We start from the raw sequence: 21,467 nt of genomic DNA, 5'->3' as shown, positions 1-21,467 counted from the left end.
AAGGCTTTCTGTTTATGCTGGGGGTGTGTGTGTGTGCGCGCGCGCAGTTCTTTTTGGAGGTCAGTCTACAGTATCTTAAGTCAGAACTATTTTAGGTCTATAACCTGTTAAACTGTTTCTCCTCCTGCCCCCCAATATTACCTTCAGGTGGGGATTCTCTGGTCACCATTTTCTTGTTTCTGCTGCACCAGTGTAATGGCATTTTAGCTCTGAGGACCAGAGAAGTTATACTTGTCTAATGCAATCAGTGAACTCTTTAGAACTACATGGAAAAAATACTTTCACCACTACAATCATGAAAACATATTTACATGCAGAAGCAAGAAGTTTTGAAAACAAATGGTTAACTTTCTAGTCTAAAACATTGTATTAAAACTGTAGATTGTGTAAAATACTTATTTTGCTAGTACAGCTACTACTGAGAAATAATCATTGTTAAGAACTACGCACAATCATTGTCCTTTACATTGATTTATTCCTACTCATCATATCCACGTTACAAACAATACACTGTTTAAGTTTCAAGGGATAAAACCAACAAGCCAATTTCCAGGAGTAGAAAGACCAAGTGTCTTTACCAACAAAACTAATTTAATATAAGGCTAAAATGCCTGTCTTCTTACTATAAAGCAGGTTTTAATTTGTATTAAATGTTTTATAAGTGCAAGTCGCCTCATTGATTGCATACAAAACCACATTTTGGTTGCACTTCATTGAATGAGAGTCCAGTAGAAGACTACAAAAAAGTAAGGTGGTTTTTAAATGGTCAAGTTTTAGAATTAACAAGGTCCATCGGGCTAGGTTTTTCAAGCACTTATTGTCTATATTTTAGACCTGTGTAATGTGTTACTATGCTTTGGAAAAAAATTAGATTGGACAAAAGGTATTGGACTTCAGTTTTTATCATTCAGCTTTTATTTGTGAGCAAATCAGCATTTTCAGTTGAGAATTAAATAGTACACAAGGTGTTAGGCAAGGGGGACAAAACATTAAAATCTTCAGGGCCAAATCCTGACTTGTGTGGGAGGTTCTGCATGACTCAGGAATGTAGGCTACAACCGGTGGGTTGAAGGAAACTTGTTTTGTCCAGGAAGTAGGTAACAAAAGAATCCCATTGCAGTAATTCTTAAGAGCTACTCTTAGACACATTTTAAAACAGCCAAGATGAAGCTTGTTCCTTTCAGTAAACTTCTACAAAATATCAAATTCATAACATGAAGGCAGACTAACAGTATATAACTTTTTGTACCAAAAAAATCCACAATAAAAAAGATAATCATATCTGGATAATATTGCTATGTGCTTCTAAAACATTTGAGGATTGCACAGTATAGTACTTGCACATAATTTATAAACTTTTTAAAATTCCTAATATGTGAAAGGGTGAAGAAAATTGAGGTTCTTTTCAAATGTCCACTATACATATTGCACTTTTCTGGTAAGCTGGGCTACTAGGTTTTGTGGAAAAATATCCAAGCTACATGTACTGAGTAAAACAGCATCACTTCAGTCCAGAAGAGGAACTTAATTTCTTTCCTGCACTGTTTTCATTGAAACTCAACATTTTTTACAGGTTTTTGCAGCCTTTGTTTCTGAAAGATTAGTTGTGGTTTTTTTATAATATTTCTTAGCTATAAAACAAACTAGGTAAACGACAAGATTTAACTGTCCTCCTTCAGTAACAAACAAAATGATAAGACACAGGGTTATTAATATGGTTACAATCAACAAGCTTCGTTACTGTAGTTTAAAAAATAATCTTCACTTTAATGACAATCTACATTTTTCTGAAAGCAAACAAACAAAACAGTATTCAGCTGTTAATACTGAAGTGGATGTGTGAATCTTTTGAAGCTCTGTTCAAAACTTTTGAATGCCTTACATTGAGAAATCTTGCTAATACGGTTGTTCCAGTGTTACAGGGGTTCATGCAGTTTTAAAGAAAAAGCTTTCAACATGCTTGATAGAAACAAGCCATTTATTCTTCAAGTTCTTTGTCAAAGACATTATTAAAACCTTCTGTCCATTTCATGAACACAATTAAGTTCCCAGTATGTCTTGATCCAAAGTGGTCCATAATAAAGTTCTTTGGAATGTCTTAAGACTGGTTATAGCTGGAATTCTGACTTCCATTTGGACCCTGTTCTCCTTCACTGTTTGGAGGGAGAAATACATATTTCAGATACAAAATGTATATTAGTTACATTGCTAGCTTTTAAGAAAGGAAGAACTATTGTGCACTAGAAGATGAAGCACTAAAAGCCTCTTGAAATGAAGAATCTTTAGACACAAAATTCAAAGCATTTTTTTTTGCCTCTCCCAACTCTATGCAATTAAAAACTCACTGTTTTAATAACTAGGTCTACATAAATTAATTCCACTAGAAAGCATGCAAAACAACCAGCACTTGAAGGACCTGATTTTCAAAACTGCACATGCAAAAACACCATGTCCAATTGCGCATCCAATTTACCTCTGCAGTTACCATAATTAAGCTCACATATTTGCACCTTAGTGTTGATTTGCATGTGCAGATTGTCAATTTATACAACACCCAATCACAGTACCTACACAAGCAAGTTTTTTTAAAATAAAAATTCACTGTTTTTAAATAAATTTAATGAGAATATCTAACATTAAAAAAATGTTAGAAACTACTCTCTTATCAATCAGAAGCAACTCTTCTTCGTGGCTCCCAAACTAATAAATAGGAATGAGTCTATCATGGAAAGATCTGCACTGTAAACATATTTACTATGCCCCAATGAAATATTCGCTTGTGTTTTAAGAGGAAGTGTCTAGTTTAAGACATTTGTACAATATATGAAGTGGTATGAAAAAAGAAAATTAAAAACATTATAGTACCTGTTTGGAGGTGGTTTCGGTTTAGGCATCTTACTAAGAATAGAAGCCATTTCTTTCCTCTCATCAAAGTTCTTCCACTGTTCGTACAGTTTTAGAATGACCCTGATTATTTCCAAAATCTAATTAGAGAGATTTGAGATCAGATACTGTAGTGGTTCTGTGTTCATCACTACCTATACAAATGTGTAGCCACCAACCAACCAAAAATGTAAGTATGATGCTTTCTCTATATCAGAGTGGCTTTCACATCAGTCTCAACAATTTAGCAATCTTAACTATTTCCACAGATAGCTGAGAGCATCTTGGTCTAGCTCAGGGGTTCTAAAGCTTTTCCTTAAGGTAAATTACATCCTAACACTTGTCAGAGATGGTCTAGATTCACTTGGTCCTGCCTCAGGCACAGAGGGCAGGACTTGATGTTTCGAGATCCCTTCCAGTCCTGCATTTCTATGATACTGCAAACAGTCTCTCTTGGGCCACTTTGCCTCCCATTCAGAATTACGCAAACCACGTTTTTTTCTCCCCATCAAAAACTGAACATCCCACCTGTTACATGGAAAAATAGTATTAGGAATGTATTTTTAGCTTCTTTTAAGGCTATTTAGCAGCTGGTAACCAGGATAGGCAGTAGCATCCTCCTCCTCCCCCATGGTTTGCCGCTTCAGGCCAATGGGGGCTGCGGGAAGCGGCGCAGGCGGAGGGATGTGCTGGCCGCCACTTCCCACAGCCCCCATTGGCCTGGAGCGGCAAACCGCAGCCAGTGGGAGCCGCGATCGGCCGAACCTGCGGACGCGGCAGGTAAACATACCAGCCCGGCCCGCCAGGGGCTTACCCTGGCGGGCCATGTGCCAAAGGTTACCAATCCCTGATCTAAATGATAGGCATGCAAAATATCAATTTATAATATTAGTGACATATCTTTCTGGTCAGTATGTATCAAGAAAGAAAAAAAAAATACCTTCTCCATATCAACAGACAACTCAGCAAACCACTGCCTTGCATCCTTCTGCTGGACAACACAGGCCACATGTAGGCAAGCTGCAAAGTAAAATAAGTGTAGAGATATGTCTACTGAACAAAGATTAGTTTGTTTATTGTAACAAGAACAGATGTTTGTAAATGAAAATAATTTTCAGAATACGTTTTCTACTATTATTTCCTTCTTTATAATTCTGAGTGTTTCTGCCTCCCTTTACCACTGTCTATTCTACAACACTTCCAAGTCATAGTTTTCAAGGATTAAGCTAGGAATCAAGCATTCCGGTTTCTTGCTAGAGTTTCAAGCCATATGACTGCACGGTCAATAACATCTGAGGTGCTAATTGAAGGAGATGGTGGGGGTAACAAATCAACATTCTTTAATACAGTGGATTTGCTAAGAAATGTCCATTCATGGAACACTATGCAAGATGAAACCATTCAGATACAGTGAAATAGTTGAACTTGTTACCTACCTAGGGCTATCATGAAGGGAGGGTACAGTAGACAAAGATCGGTTCTATATGTGTCATTCACTATCCTCCTGTGCAAACAAAAGTAGTAGATAAACACCCTGTTGTTCACCTTTATTCTCATTTTACTTCAGAAGTTACCATCCGTTTTTATTTTAAAAGTTAGGAGGACTTTTTTTTTTTTTTTTACATTAAGGCACTCAGAAATAAAGGTGGGGGAAATCATGAATATCTGTATCCATGTACACACACTTCTCATCTTGAACCTTTTGATTCATTCCCAGGTGACCATAGTAATGGTTTGCTTCTAAGCACTACTTAGAAGTATATTTTGCTTCCTAATAAAATGTTGCTTTGCAAAGTGTTTTGAAGATTCATCATAAAATTGTTAACATCAACCAATCCTCACAGCTCTCCTGTGAAGTATTATAATGCTCATTTTATGGAGGAGGAAACAAGGGCAAAAAAGCTACAGAGGGAGTCCATGTCTGAGTTTAAGTTATAATTCAGGAGCTCTTGGCTTCTACTAGACAGTCCAGAGTGGCATAGGCTAAATTTTTTATTGCATATTTTTATTTTTATTTTAAAAACAAAGCTTTAGATTAACAAACAGTGGTTTTCAAACTGGGGTATGCATATCTCTAGGGGTACGCAAGCTCTCATCAGGGGGTATGCGAGAAAAATCCTGTAATGGTGCACAATGCCTTTTATTTAATACGGAAGTTTTCAAACTATGGGGCTCGTACCCCTAATGGGGGACACTGAGGAAAGTTCTCGGGGAGAGCGAGTGGCAACACCAGGCGACTTGGGCCAGCGCCTCATGGATGGGCTTGAGGAGGGAGTGCCACCTCCACCCTTGACTCATCTCAGCGGGCCACCCAGCGTGTCTGGGGCAGGGGGAAGTTGCAAGGAGTTGAGCCCCGCTTTTGAGTTACCATTTTTAGGTGCATCCCCACCCCCAACCCAGACAGGTGGGTGGCCTGCTGAGGTGAGGCAGGGGTGGAGGTGGCATTCCCTCCCTGAGCACCACCGCACAGGGCTGGCCCAAGCCACCTGGCATCATTACTCACCCCCCTGAATGTTCCTCCAGGCCTCTGTGTGTGTGGGATGGGGGTGCACACACCTCAGTTGGAAATACTCTAGAAGCTATTGCTAAATGGAGTGCCATTCCAGATTTCTGCCCTTGACCCACCCACCCACACATAGGCAGATTCTATGTGTGTATCTCAGATGGGGGCACTTTGTGTAGACGACATTATTTGGAAAGGGGTACGCAGCCTAAAAAGTTTGAAAATCACTGATCTAAAAGAACAGATCAACTGTATACTACTTCTGATGTTCTACTATGACAAGGTACAACAAAAAGCTCTCACATTAGCAGGGAAAGAGCATCTCTATTCAATGTTCATTATTTAGCAGGGCAGGCACTGTGCTACTAGTTCTGGTCTACACACAAGTTTAAAATCAGTTTAAAAACAGAATAGTTACACCATTGTCAGCCCCTATGTAGACACATTTACATCAATAAATTGCTGCCACTTTGGGTTTAGACCTGGCCAAACCAACTTGTACTTGACCATCTCTGAAGTTTTTTATTTTTTCAAGTTAGCTTTCCTACTGAAAGGATGCACTAGTATTAACCTTTGTCTTCATTACCATGCGAGGGGTAGCAGCATGTCTTCTTGGCCCATATCCTGCACATATTGGAGCAAAGGTCTATAAGGATGATACACTATCAAACAGCAATCCTAGAAACAAGTTTAAAAAAAATCAAATTATAATTATAATAGAGAATACACTGTCATCAGTTTGCATTATAAATATTGATTTAACAATCGTTTTTTTTCCTTTATTTTCCCTTTCAGTTTCATATATTTTAGCATCATGACACCCTAATTCTGGGATAATGAGGGAAGCACTCTCCTAAAATACCATTATATAGACTGATTGCCAGTCTGTCAATGTCCTTTTCTTTTCCCTTAGAGAGGCAAAGTGCCACATCTGCAGCACACTGAAACCTTATTTGCCTACAAACCCGTAATTCCCAACTGAAAATTCAAAACGCTGCCAGAAAACAGTCTGTCACTAAATAATACCATACATGAGAAGCTTGCCAGAATAACTGACACTGGTTTTAGAAGTCTACACAGCTCTGAATTTTCTTCCTTACTCTTAAGGTTGGAGTGTACAAGGAAGAACAAAGACCCCCCCCTCACCTCCCAACAATAGTTAGTTCTAGGTATGCAACCCTGGAGGGCTGTGTCAGTGAATGTGCGCTACACACAAAGCTGAAATCAAATATTACCTGTACATTGTTTCAGGGGGGAAATGTTAATTGTCACAAAAAGTAACTTTCTGTAAATAAAGTCAGTTGCAATTGATGTCTGATTAATTATCAAGATCAGAGACTGTTCCTAAGCACAGCACAGGACACCGATATTCAAAACACCTCTTTCTCAACAAAAGAAATATTACTCCTTTTACAAAAACACCGAAAGTCAAATACAGGGAATTTGGGACATTTTGTTGCTGCAGTACCTTCAACTATTTGTTCTTCCATATTTACAAAAATTAACTTATGTTTTATATCCTTATCATGCATTTAAAAAGGCTCCTCTTTCTGGTACTAGTTATGTGAAGTGTAGTCTAGTTATCTGAGATGACTCCCTCTGCAGCCTGGGACAAGTCACTTAACCTCCCTGCCTCCGTTTCACTTCCTCCACTATAAAAATTAAGATAATCCCAACAACAACCCTAACAAAGAGTCAAGTTAACTAAATATTGGTGTGATGCTCTGAAGATGTAGACACTAAATAAATTATTTAGTATTTGGGCAATTCCAAGAACTGCACACCTGTATTTGGTACATTTAAGTGCTTTATAGTACTGGATACAGGTAGTGGCAACATTACAAATGTATACAATTACATATTTAAAAACCTATGTTAAAATAACATTATTTAGGTTGTAGAGTTAGGCATTTAAAAGTTAGGAAATGTCAGATTTTAGGTTCCCCATGCAACCTTAATTCAGCCTCCTGCACTGCATCATACTACAGTCTCTAGTTACATGATCACATACTATTTGAACACTAAATATTTAACTATGTGATTGTACTGTTCCACAGGACCTCGGCCTCATTCAGTGCACAAGATGGACAATGTTCAGGGAATGAGGCAGATGTTCAATATTTATTTTTATCTTCATTATCAACGTGTGGCCCTGTCTTAAAAGGACACCATCCAACCCCTGCAATGAATACCGAATTATTAATTTCCTTGTGGTATTTTCTAGAGCACTAATCATTCTAATATCTGAATGCTTCACAAATATTAATGAATTTATCTTCAGATTTGAACTGTGAAAATTTGAATGTTCACATTCAGTTATTATTTTGGCATGCTGCCAAAGTTTCGCTGAAAGGAAAATAGTGACTTTCAAAAGTTTCTCTCTGCCAAACCTGAACAGAATTTCTTGGTACAAAAGATACATCTCCATTTTTGACCCTATGGTCTTTAGCCTGTTAAATTTCAGAGTCCTTCTGCACATAATGGAAGTACTGTATTCGAGTTTTTCAAAAATGATCACTAGAATCTTTACAGTGCAAAATGGTAGGCAACCTAAATACAAGGGGTCGCTAACCTCCATATATTCGAAAACACAAGTTAATTGAGAAAAGGGGACAATAAGAACCTCAACAATGAAACTCAGGTTGAAAAAACAAATGGCAGCTCCATACATATTATTCCGTATGTGCAGAATCCAGAACATTCTTGCTAGGTAAAAATAAACTAATGTGGTAGTAAGAGAAAGAAAGATACCTACCATTAATTCTAAAAGATAGAATTCACATTCTAATATCTGCAAAGAATTAAAATATAATTAAGCAACAATTTTCTCATAACAGGAAAGAGAGTAAAGGGTTAATCAGTATCCAGACCAATACATTTTTCTACATATAAGCATTTCCATATACTACGAATTGCACAAGAAACCCCAATCATTCCCAAGAGCTTTCACCAATTCCAAAATTTCTTTTATAGAAATACTACAAACCAATTAAGAAATATCTCAACAGAAAACATCTTTAGTTAGTCAACTGTCTCGTCATTTTAATAACCACTCCACTTCTAAGGACAGTTTTTTTTCTGTCACTGCTATGTACGTAAGTCTTTTCATTTAACTGTTATATGAATATGTTCTGTAGACTATTTCATTTACAGTACTTATGCTGCTTTGTTCATGTGGGGCCGGATCTTTCAAGGGGTTGAGTGCCCCCAACTTCATTGGAGGTTAAAAACAGTTGAGGGCATTTGCGCCTTTGTAGGTTTAGTTTCTCTACTGTTACAGCAAAGACTGAAATGAAATGGAAGGGATATCTGGCATATTGACAGATGCATAGGATATTAGAGTATAAAATGTTACTAAAATATTCTGTCAAATTATAGCCATCAAGACAAGATATCTCATATTCAAGACTCAGGATGATGGTTTAGCACCACAAGAAGAGGACTAGACTGCATTTGTTCAGTTAAAGCAAGCAATATTTTCCTGTATATTAAGAAAGTCTATGAACTACAATGATGGCATTAACTGTGTTACACTAAACTAGAAGACATTTAACATTTCTAATACACTTATGTGGCGAGTAGGAATTTCAATTACCAGCCTCCAATCACATATTTCATTACCAATAAGTAATTTCAGAGGTATCTATTAAGAGATTGGGTATGCTGAAGTTTCCTGTGGTATCGGTTCCATGTAACCGCACCTTGATGTATCATACAGTTCTATAAACTGAATGCTGAATCAACAAGAACCAGAATAGCAGTGCTGTTCAATATTATACTTTTATGTGGCTTTGAGTTTGACCCTAAAATAGCAGCACAGCATTGCCCCAGGGATCTATATCAAGATTTAAAGAAGAATTAAATCCTTGAGGGGGCCACTTAGGGATCTGGGGCAAAATCAGTACTTGGTCCTGCTAGTGAAGGCAGGGGGCTGGACTCGATGACCTTTCAAGGTCCCTTCCAGTTCTAGGAGATGGGATATCTCCATTAATTTAATTTAATTTAATAAAATTGGGCTGGCCAGCTCTTTTGGAGAACCGTACAAATGAAAATGAAAAAAATATATTGAGATTAGAATTTAGTAGTATCTTATCATATATCACAGTTACCAAGAGTGTATGGAGACATGCTTGGCCTTTGGGAATATAATAGTACAAGCTAAAAAGAAGTAAATTTGAAAAAAATATATTACATTAATAAAATCTGCACCAATCCCCTCATCATTGTGAGGCTGCATTACCAAAGATCTTGCCTTCAAAACACTTGGAAATTTCTTAACTCTAAGTAAGAGTTGTAGAAAAATGGACAGATTTTTACTACAGATTAAATATCGGGGACAAAAATAAAAAACCCTTAACATGAGCCAACTGTTCCCATGTGTAGGCCTGCTGAGTATCCCAGGAACTGGAATTGATCTACCCTGGAGCAGTGTACTTGGTAACCAACTGCTGTATAATTACTGCTATTTTATTCAGTCCCACTTTATTTCTCTATTCCCTTTATAATATTTCTTTCTACTAATTTAAGGAAAGTAGGTGATACAACAAATAACTCTTTCATAAAGAAACTGCGAGCATGGATGTGGGTTACCCAAAGAAAATTTCCCTACAACCAATCCAATTGTGTTAATTGTGAATACTTTGAAATAACAGTGAAACTAATATTGCTGAGAAATTGTTTAGCAAAGAAGAAGACTTATTTTTCCATGGAAGACTTGAAAAAAAACTTGTTTCCAAAGAATTGCCTGGTGCAATTTTTGCTCAGTTGGGCCCCAAATTGAGATTTAATTGCCTCTTATTACAAAATAGTACAATGTATTAAATTTATAAAACAGTCACAGTGTTATAGCCATATGAATTAAATAAGAAGGCAAAGGAGCTAAATATTCATGCAGAGCCAGAATGGCACAAGTCAGGTCACTAAATTAATGACTAAGGTCCTACCAAATTCATGGTCCATTTTGGTCAATTTCACGGTCATAGGATTTCAAAAAATTTAAATTTAATGATTTCAGCTATTGAAATCTGAAATTTCACAGTGTTGCAATTGTTGGGGTCCTGACCCAAAAAGGAGTTGAAGGGGGGGGAGGCAAGGTTTTTGTGTGTGTGGGGGGGGGGGTTGCGGTACTGCTACCCCTATTTCTGCATTGCTGCTGGCGGCAGCGCTGCCTTCAGAGCTGGGCAGCTGGAGAGCGGTGGCTGTTCAGTGAGAGCCCAGCTCTGAAGGCAGAGCCACCACCAGCAGCAGCGCAGAAGTTGTGGTATGGTAGTGCCATCCTTACTTCTGCACTGCTATCTGCAGAGCTGCGCCCACAGTAAGCAGCCACCACTCTCTGGCCACCCAGCTCTGAAGGCAGCAGAGCAGAAGTCAGGGTGGAATGGTATGGTATTGCCACCCTGACTTCTGCGCTGCTGCTGGGGTGAGGGCGCCGCCTTCAGAGCTGGGCACCCAGTCAACAACTGCCACTCTCTGGCCACCCAGTTCTGAAGGGAGTGCAGAAGTAAGGGTGGCAATACCACAACCTCCCTAAAATAACCTTGCGACCCCCCTGCAATGCCCCTTTGGGTCAGGACCCCCAATTTGAAAAATGCTGGTCTTTCCCATGAAACCTGTATAATAGAGGGTAAAAGCACACAAAAGACCAGATTTCACGGTCCGTGACGCGCTTTTCATGGCCTTGAATTTGGTAGAACCCTATTAATGATACAGAGCTGTTCCACCTGTAAGAAAAGACAGTTACCTTTTCCATAACTGGTGTTCTTCAAGATGTGTTGCTCATGCCCTTTCAACTTAGGTGTGTGTGCTTGCCACATGCACCGGTGCTGGAAGTTCTTCCCTCAGCAGTATCCAGATACTGCTGAGGGAAAAACTTCCAGCACCGGTGCATGTGGCAAGCATACACACCTAAGTTGAATGGACATGAGCAAGCATTCGAAGAAGAACATACAATTTATTCCTGCTCACACATGCTTGTCTATGTATTTATTTGTTAAAGTTATATCATACTTACATGATTCATCCTATAAGGAAACTCCTTCGGAAAGGCATAAGAAAACCTAGTTTTCACTGTAGTAAAAAGAGATAGATATATTAAAAATAATGACAAAATTAAATCAAATATTCTTCTTTACTTATTTCTATTAGTTCATCAGTATGTAGAGCCTCAAACCCTCTTATTTGACCGCTAACCATCTACTGCTACACATAAAGAACAATCCTACTTGGAAAAGGAGAATTAACTCAATTGTATAACTCAGTTGTTTACTTCCTGAAAGGTGAAGTATTATTTGAATAAAGACTGTCAGTTCTGTCAGATTATGCATTTTTAAAGCTATTTTAGAAGCTCCCCCTCTGGACACAATGGACAACATTTAACATTTTCTGAGCAGACAGTGTTCCCTGTAATACTGAGAGAGAGTAATTTAGGGCTTGATTCTGGCTGAAGTCACTACACCATTGACATCAATGGGACGAGGATCTAGCCCTCTGAACAACTAAAGGATTGAACCTGAAGTCCTTAGGTATGTATGCATATTCCATATGCTTTTATATGAATTTTGTCTGCAGGATCACGCCACTAGATGGAAATTTTAGTTATTTCAAATTAAGAGAGTAATTTTAATTCTGAGTTGTTCGATAGATTAAAAACAATAATGAACTGCTCAATGATTATGTGGACTATTTATTCAGAAAACTACTACAACTTCATTTACTTGTTTTTAATTTACACCAGAAACAACATACAATGCAAAGAAGCCAAAAACTAATGTAAACAATACAATTCTATAATAATTTTAAAAAGAGAACCCTGTGTATACTACTACCTCAAAGGAAAACAGCATTAGAAGTGGAGGAGACTATAGCATGACCAAGCCAAGTTTTAGGAATAGACTCGGTTGCAGGTCAATTTTACTGTTCTGTGTCAAACAGAAGCAAGACTACAGTTCACCATCAGTGGACAGTCCTTTCATCATGGCTCTTTAATTGACTCTGAAGTTGAGCAGAAAAGGTCTCCTCACCACAGTTTTTCAGGCAAGTCGGGGTAAAAGAATCCCAATTTTTTGGAAGAGTTGTGGGGAAAAGATATGATTTTCAAAGCATGCTGGAGCCACCTCTCCATTGAGCTCTTCCTGCACTCAACTGCAGGGGTAGAGTGAAGAGGTTGCTAGAGATCTATTTAAGGTGCCTTCTCCCCAAGGAGAAGTGTACACTGCCTCCTCGGTGCTTCTAGCCACTGCACAACGTGCAAAGGACCAAACTGCCTCAATTAACTAGCAGGTCTTCCTTTTTGTTAGTTTCCTTTTATGCATCTCCTATTTCTTCCACTCATTCTTTTTTCCCCTCCTCTCCAAAGTCCTCTACCAACCAGCTGAACCTGTGCTGCTGAAGAAGCTTTGCTAACGGAGGCACAGGCAGAAGACAGACATACAAAAGTGATGATAAAAAAAAAAAAGCCACCTATGCATTGTCCTCACACTCAATGTGTGCTCCCAAGTGCAGTGGAGTATTCTGTTTTTAGAGCACTACAGAGGACATTTCTCTATGGGATTCTGATGCAGGGGAATTTCTAAAAAAAGCAAGATTCCTGCAAACTAACATCAAATTTAGACTCCTGTATGTTTATCCAATACATATCTGCTTTCCTCATTGATGCATAAAGTTATCACACAAATCTGCATTCTTGATAAGATTTTAATGTAAAATGGCAAACCTACTACTAACTGCAGTACTGATGTATTTCTAGTCACAGAATTCTACATAAATATTTTTCCCATTAACTTAAGTCAGTACTTACAAGATCATATCATATACAACCTTAGTCTTTTTCCAAATGTCAAAATATAGGATTCTACAAACTTTAGGATTCTAATCTGAAGATCTTTTATTTTTAAAATGAAAACAAAATCTCACACAGAGCAGTAGTTCTACGGAAGCTAATCATGATAAAAAGGACAAATAAAGCCCAACAGTTCTGATTTACACCGTTGCTTGAATTGAAATCTAGAGCTGATTTTCAGGGTTTCTTTATTTAGGATAATCATCATGGCGCCTTATTTTCAGTTATGATTTGACTGATAGGTTCCCACCAGAACTGATACCAGTGTAGAATGGTACACAGAAAGGATCTTTTCTTCCACATACACACTTAAAACAGGTGTCTTTTCCCCTAAAAGCACAGATGATGTAAATGAATTGCCCTTATGCAGCAAGGTTAAAAATCCCTCATGATTTGATAAGAAACTATTTCTTAACAAAGTGAACATCTCTCCCCTGAAAATAGCCTCCTTAATATAGTATAACAAATACATCATTTACACTTACATACAGAAGTAGCAGCAGAAATCAACCTTGTGTTTGAGACCACACCAAATTCCTGAGCAAAGAAGAGCGGTAAATGAGGTGACCCAGTTAGTATTGAACTAGCTGAAATATCATTTGATCACACTATTTAATCAGTTTAAAAGCATTGGGCTTTCTTCCTAGAGGTTTTTTTTTTTACATTGTATTTTAACTAAATATTTTCTTCCCTATGAAATTTCTGTTTAGGTGATCAGAATGAGTTAATTATTTAAGTAAAGCTACACCACTACAGAGGTTACTTTTTCATTTAATAATTACTCCACTGTTCTCATTAAAAATTAATAGAAACAAACATTTAATACTCAGAAATGTCAGATTCCCAAAACTGAATTTATTTACAGTACCCATACAGAATAGGCAGTCATACTGCAAGCTCCAACATCCCACTACCAATATATCTCAATCTTGTTTGAGAGGAAACCCTGTTCTAGAAAGCCACTGCTAATGTTTCAAGGGTAACTCAGTCTCCATGCATTATTGTTGGCAGTATTAGCCGAGAAGACAGGGCCTTATTTACATCAGGTAATTTTACAGAAAAATTCCCACCAGTGCGAACACCAGTTCAGCTGCCCTCTTAACACCAGTGGGAGTCCAAGTATAGACAAGGCTTTGGTGGCACTCAGTGTTTTCTATACAGTGTAAATTAAAACTGTGTATCTATTATTTCTGTCTGCCATTTTCAGCAGATTAAATTACCACAATGATAAAAAGAAATTGCACACACACAGGATGCTGCCAAAGCTTCATCTACACCAAAACTTCCACTAGTGCTAACAAGGGTTCAGCTGAACCAGGTGTAACATCAGCAGATTTTGTGTGTGTGTAAAATTCCCTTGTATGGGCACAGTACAAACCGGTCAGTTGCAGGTATATTTTCTGGTGGTGCGGACACCTATCAAAGAATTACCTCAGGCCATTTTATTTCACACAGGGCCATGGACAGCCTCTAGATTATAACAAATCTCAGGCATTGCTGACCCTAGCCATACTCAAGTCAGGGAGCTTCAGCTGGAAAGATTTGTTTCTCCTTACCAATATCCTTTGCCATCCAACTACGCACACTTTTGAAATTAAAAAAACAAGTGTGGTAAATTTTGAAGATCCCTTCCCATTCCACTGTGTTTTTCACTGTATATATCAGTTATATTTGAAAATTGGAGTAAACTTTTAACCAGTTTCTAGACATAAAAGACAAAACTGAACCACATAAAAATGGAGATTTTACGGAACAGCAGCACAATTTAAGATATATAAATAACTACATTAAAATATCATCTAAACACTCTGTCAAAGTCTCCAAGATCCTTTAGGGTTGAGAAGACAGGTCAGTAACTCAGGCAACATTGTGAAAGGTGAAGTACTACTTAATAGCAGCTATTGGGTCTTTTCTCTCTGATGCTAAAGCAATATTGAAATCCATAGAAAAAGAGGTCTGAACCCCCAAATCATGGAAACAACAAAAAATACCTTAAGAACCCTAAATGTTTCATCTCCACGATATATCATATACTTTTACATTAGAAAATTATAATACATCATACCTCTACTTTGGATGCCAAAAACACACACGTAGGAGCCATTAATACTGGATCTATACTTTTTAGGGAATATCTGAAATGTTATAACAAAATTATATGTCATTTTACACATGTAGAAAGATTAATCTATCAAGAGCATCACACTTCCTTTGGAAAAGTAAAAACCGTTTAAGTTAACATTATCGACATAAAAGCTTTACACCATTCACAAACAAAAATGGTATTTTTATTTTATTATTGCACTTTTAAAGGGCTATCAAAATCTGCCTAACAAACGCTTTATTCTTGTACCATCATAGTAAACAGTCCTACCTGGCATAGAATCTCTTGAAGTAGACTGTAGCAGTGGCAATAACTTGTTGTCTTAATTTAAGATGTTCACCTAAAGCCTGGATGACTTAAAAAAAAATGAACAAAATATTTAAGTTGCGTTTTAATATGATTTGGTACCATTTATTGGGCACTCTGTGTGGGGCCCATGGGAGAAACTGAATTGAAAGCGTTCTAAAGTGTGGTCAGACAGCCATCATTTTTAATTCAGAGATTTGGCTCCACAGAGACCATGTTTCAGCAGGCCATTTTGATAGCAGTGGATGCATGCTGCAGCCAGTGGTGTATGTGGCCTGGACCTTTTCTTAAAGATGAGGATGACTATTTGCTCCATTATGTACAAATTATGCATGTCCCTTGGGAAGCTGACCACATACTACACAGCCCTCCACTGGGTAAAATGTGGGTGTCCACTTTACAGTCTAAAATGTTTTAAATTCAAATGTTTTAAATTAAAACCTATGACTTTTAAACACATTGTAAATTGAATAAAGCTGCCAACATAAACATGGTCACTGGATTTGGCAGAGGCAGCAGGTGTTGGAGAAGTGACATGTTTAATCTAGGGAAAGGGGGTGGGAGACCAGAGGAAGTAGTCAGCTGCTCCATCACAAGTGTTCTCTGCCAGTTGGCCAAGAAGCAGCCCTGGTGTCAGCTGTGCAGGTAACTCATTTGGCCTTCCAGGCAAAGGAAAGGTGCCAAGCACATTAGATGCATCAGTCTGGGATACAGAGCAGAGGTGGGATTAGAGAATGATGGAATGAAACATTACATTTTGTTACATGCTATTTTTCCTGTATTTCCCCCTCTGCTGTTAGTTTGAGCATGGCAATGCCATATCAGTATTGTGCCTTTTATACAGAGGTCTCAAGTTATGTCATTTAGTTTACACATAATATATTTGAAGTATGTACAACAAAAACCAGACAGTGGTATATTAGATGGGGAAAGCAAGCAGTTTAAATTATTAAAAATTGCCAGAATCTTACACTGTATTAGAACCATATAAGCACTTGTAATTGTCTAGTTTGCTCATGCACCATTGTCCGCTGTCTCCCACAGACAACAGAAGCTCTCTCCCCACATTCAAGGACACAAACGCCTCCCAGTTGAGTCATGTGAAGTTACTGGGGGCATGGCTGGCTGGAGGTGGGATGAACCTGAGAGAAAGTCACTCTTAATAGCCTTATTCCTTGGCCACCCAGCAGATTTTCCAGAGAAAAAAATTATGTCATGTGTTAACATTGCTCGAAGCAAGACTAAGTCCTTATCTCTGACTTGTGACCTCCTCACCCCTTCAGGGAGAGAGCCCACATACTGCACAGCTAAGGCCAGGCTGCCAATGGCATCAAGACTCATAAATAAGCAATGCTGCCAGGGAAGGGGCCAAACTGCAACATGAAATGTCTCTGCACAAATGCCTCAATATCCACAAGCTTCCCCATGAATCTTGGGACATTTGCACAATTACAGTATTGTGTCTCCTGATCTGACTATATGCTGCTGTCCTCACACTGGGGATGATGCATCAGAAAAACCCACACAGTAAACCACACAGAATTTTACAAGTTCATTTTCCCTTTCCATGCGTTTTTTCTGCAGGAGGGAATGGTTGGGCCATCTGTGACCAGAGAGAGAAATCAAGTGAGATTTAGAAAAGGAAAAAAAAAAAAGTTAACTGATAAGTGCCTAAAGAGACCTTATAAATGGAAGCTTTCAAATGAAGTATTTTAAATAAAATTATTAGGTTGTTTAGCTCCAGTGTTTCACAAAAATCTAATACTAACAAGTATTTTCACAACCATTTCAAAAACTTGATTTAAAAATGAAAACATTTCTGTTTAAAGTTGAAATATTTTTCTTAATAGCTTGTAACCCAAACATAGCTTTTGTGCTAGTGCATGAAAAACCAGAAAAGGAAACTAGTCTACTCCAAGGGGAGCATAAATTCTAGTAAACATCCACAATCTTACAAATGAGAGTGGTCACAAACGTCCTTCTTTGGACAATGGTAAGAGCTGATTAAAAAAACCTAACTTAAAAAGTATGTAACAAAACAAGTGACTGTGTCATTCATTTAATCAGCTGGTAATCTTCACCAGAACATTAAACTAACTAGTCTGCTGTTTTCTTTGTCCAAGAGGAGTGAAGAACTAAAAGCAACATCAATGGAAAAAGTTAGATTTTTAAAATATTTTAGTGTTCATAAATCTAAAGTAATCTGAGTAACATAAATAAGGAAATATGTGATTGTTAATTTATCAGTATCCTTTTAAATCTTGTTGCATTACAAAATCAGAATATTATTTTACTTTGTCCTCAAGGAACTTTAGGATAGTTAATCCATTAGATAAACACGAGTACTCACTCAGTTATTTTGTACTATATATAAGTGTTAATACAGCCTAATTATTTGTGATCAGATTTTGCAGAGTACTTTAAACTTGGTAATTGTAAATAAGAATAGCTATACCAAAGAGAAATGCATCTGAGCATAGAAGTGGGGGATGGCAAACTAGAGTGAACTCTGTAAGTGCCCTCAAAAAAGTCACTAACCTTTCTGCCTCGGTTTCTCCTCCCAGACAACTGAGAAAATACTATGTCACCTACTTTACAGGATGGTTTCGAGAGAGTATTTAAATCGCACTTTGCACAAAGTGCTAGTTTAAGAGTCTTTTCTCCCTTAGGGTTTGGTCCTGCAAGATACTTAAATGTTTCGATCCTTATGACACAAAGCACTTAAGCGCAGATTTTTAAAGCTATTTAGGCATTGCTGTGCTCAGCATTGCAATGCCTAACTGATTTAGGAGCCTAGTTTCATTTTCAAAAGTGACTTAGGGTACATTAACACTGGGAGTGGGGTGGAGTGGGGAGGGGAACTCTGCAGCAGCGAGCCTCAGAGCCTGGGTCAACTGACTTGGTGACAGGGGTGGATCTCAGAGCCTGGGCTCCAACCTGAGTGGGAACATCGACACTGCTACTTACTGTCAGCCCCATAGCACAAGCCCAAATCGGTTGACTTGGGTCTGAGACTCACTGCTACATTTTTTTTTTCTGCAGTGTGGATGTGCCCTAAATCACTTCTAAAAATGAGACTTAAGCATTGCAGTGCTGAGTACAGCAACACCTACATTACTCAGATTTTTAAAGTTATCTCATTGCTCCAGCAGGACTATTCCGGTGCCTAAATGTCAGGGCCAGAGTGTTCAGCACCTTGCAGGATCAAGCCCTAAATAACTCCACATTCTAACCGTTAAACCTCTACATATAAATTTACTTCTTTTTTTTGCCCTCCCTCCTTTTGTCTTTACAGAAACCTCCTGAAAATAAGGAGGAAGCCTATTGAAATTTCATAACATAACTGAGAAATACATATGCAGCTAGTTTATCTTATACAACCCCCTTATACAACTAAGAATACAGCTAATCTGAATAATATATAAAAGATTACTTAAAGTTACATGTTAAACAGATTGAGAGAATGTATATAAGATGTTAATGAGATATTCTAAGCAACTGAAACGTGAATTCAGACATGGTAAATACAGTATGGGTTAAACAGCTAAGCTAAAAATAAAACCATTTTACCATTAGTAAAGAATATCTGCAGTTTCCAATATTCTTCTTCTGTCAGAAATTTCAAGTCCTTTTGGCGTTCCTTCAACAAATCCTGTTTATCCAAAATCCATTGTAAACTAAGCGGGGGGGAAAGCAATTTTTAAAAACTATGCACAAACATTATATAGTGTCTCTAGCACAACTAGATTGCAGATTACATTTGGGGACCAAAAAGGGTGACAGTTCCCTTTAATAAAGTCTTGCAATACTAGAGGCACGCTTGTGAAATTAATATTCATTAGGGTCATTAAAGTCAGGCTTTTAGAAAAATACTCACAAAAAGTAAGAGGATTTCTTTTAATATTGTTGCTGAAATGTTTATAAAACTGATAAATTGTCAGTTATTCATATGTTTTATTCTATATTTTTATCAAATATGCTTTTTAAAATTCGGTATACTCAAATCTAGACTGATCTGCATTCTTCATTCTTGTATAATAATGAGATACTCTATCAGTTCTTCTTGGCTACCTTACATATTTAGTTCAAGGGGCCTTTCCTTCCAGGAAAGGCTTTTCAATTCCTCTCTCTCTTTCTCCTTGGTGCAGATTATTATTAGACATGAAGGGAGTATTTACACAGCCATTCCTAGAGCATTTGTGACTTTTCTTCTGCAACCCCAATATACAACTGCTTAAAAAAAAATGTTTAAAACATTGGCCTTCCACTGACTGATGCTACAGTTACCTTTTTTAATTAGTTGCCAACATTTTTAATCTGACTACTTCAATTGGGATTACTCAAATGCTTCATACAAATATTTGCACATATGCTTAACCTGTGTGAGTCTAACAGAACCACTTCCACTTCCTACGTATAATCATACTTCTTGAGCTTGTCCAGTCATGAGTTTTGCATGCTTATCCTATGTATAAATATGGAAAGTTCACCTATGTATACATACACTGGAATGGGATGGAAAGTTGGGGATTTACTGGTAAATAGTTTGTGTGTACATGAACATTCCCCATTATTATAATGAGGGTAGCCAAGTGAGCAAGGAACAAAATAGAAGAGAAAGGAAATGGCTAAACTGCAGGTGTCATGAAAATTGCTACTAGGCCAGAGAAACTGATCAGCTGTTTTAAATATTGAGATACCAATATGCTCTAACTACTAAAACATGTTTATTTTTGTTTATAAATATTTCCATTTCAGTCATTATAATTAGCAATGAATCATCTATCATAAGTCCCTTATGAACCCTATTTTATATGGTCACATCCCTGATTTTGCTAAAAGATATTTTCCTCCCATCACACTATTCTTCCTTCTGTCACCAGTCTTAATTTCATGCTCTAGATTTCCTTCTCAACTGCTTTGAAAATGTTCTTATTTTTTAATTTTGTTTTGTCTGTTTAAAAAAAATTCAGTCTTCCAGAACACATTCTCTGGCCCACAATTTGGAGGTGTCAAAACCCGGGGGGGGGGGAGGGAGGGGGAGGAACGAACAGGTATTTTAATTATTATTCATAAATTATTGGCATTGTCCAAATCGAGTAAAGCGCTCCCCTACCCCCACCTTACATCTTTCCACACAAGTTTAATAAGTTTTCTATGGCCTTCACTTTAAACAAATAATGTGGTGGAAACAAGGGGGGGGGACAGGGGGGAGCAAACTGAAGTGACTGGGCAAAGGACCGGGTTAAAGAGCGTCTGGCTGGATTTAAAAGCCCGAGGTCACACTGTTGTGTCTCCACAACCCCTAGCCCAAGCCCAACTCTCCCAGATGCACCCTGGCCACACGGACAGCTGCGCTCAGCCTTGCCCAAGCCCCTGCACGCATCACCCCCCAACACTGAGCCCCAGCGCCACCCCTCCTCCCCAGGCAGCCCGGGCCGGGCGGGGGCCACTCACTAGTGCGAGCTCTGCCAGAAGTTCCCTGCCATGAAGAGGACACCGGAGCCGACCGCTTTGTGTCACGCTGCCGACGACCCCGCCGCTCAACCCGGCAGCAGGAGGAGGAAGGAGGCGGCGGCGGCAGGAGCCCGGTGGTGTCCTCGCTCCGCCGACCGGCAGCGCACACTGCCGAGCGCGCCAGTTCCCGCGCAGGCGGGTTCCGCCCGGAAACCACCGCGCCGCCGGGCGGGGGAAGCGAGAGCTGGGCTGGCCGGGGGCGCGTCTGGGTCAGGCTGCTGCTGACGAGGGCCAGGCCGGGTGCGCTGGGAAGGCGGGAGCGGCTGAAGGGCGGGAGCAGAAATGTACCCCCAGGAACCCTTGTGCACACAGCTGGG

At 38.6% G+C, this 21,467-nt stretch overlaps 1 protein-coding gene across 2 annotated transcripts; it reads right to left on the bottom strand.

Annotated features, from left to right (window-relative positions):
- Positions 1–886: 886 nt before the first annotated feature.
- Positions 887–21,247, bottom strand: CCNC (cyclin C). Of its 2 annotated transcripts, XM_034765991.1 has the most exons (12): positions 21,091–21,247; positions 19,204–19,310; positions 15,598–15,682; positions 15,289–15,358; positions 13,709–13,760; positions 11,397–11,452; positions 8,142–8,177; positions 5,973–6,064; positions 4,320–4,387; positions 3,824–3,903; positions 2,866–2,984; positions 887–2,153 (listed from the first exon to the last, which is right to left on the bottom strand). In XM_034765991.1, exons 1-12 carry the CDS (start codon positions 21,120–21,122, stop codon positions 2,099–2,101), a joined length of 852 nt encoding a protein of 283 aa, XP_034621882.1. In that variant the 5' UTR covers positions 21,123–21,247; the 3' UTR covers positions 887–2,098. The 2 variants fall into 2 exon arrangements, with proteins under 2 accessions (XP_034621882.1, XP_034621883.1); XM_034765992.1 differs by lacking the exon at positions 8,142–8,177.
- Between the last annotated feature and the right edge of the window lie 220 nt (positions 21,248–21,467).

This window comes from Trachemys scripta, chromosome 3 (genome assembly GCF_013100865.1).
Source record: "Trachemys scripta elegans isolate TJP31775 chromosome 3, CAS_Tse_1.0, whole genome shotgun sequence".
NCBI lineage: Eukaryota > Metazoa > Chordata > Testudines > Emydidae > Trachemys > Trachemys scripta.
The sequence above is the reverse complement of the archived record's forward strand: the minus strand, read 5'-3'. Positions and strand labels throughout refer to the sequence as shown.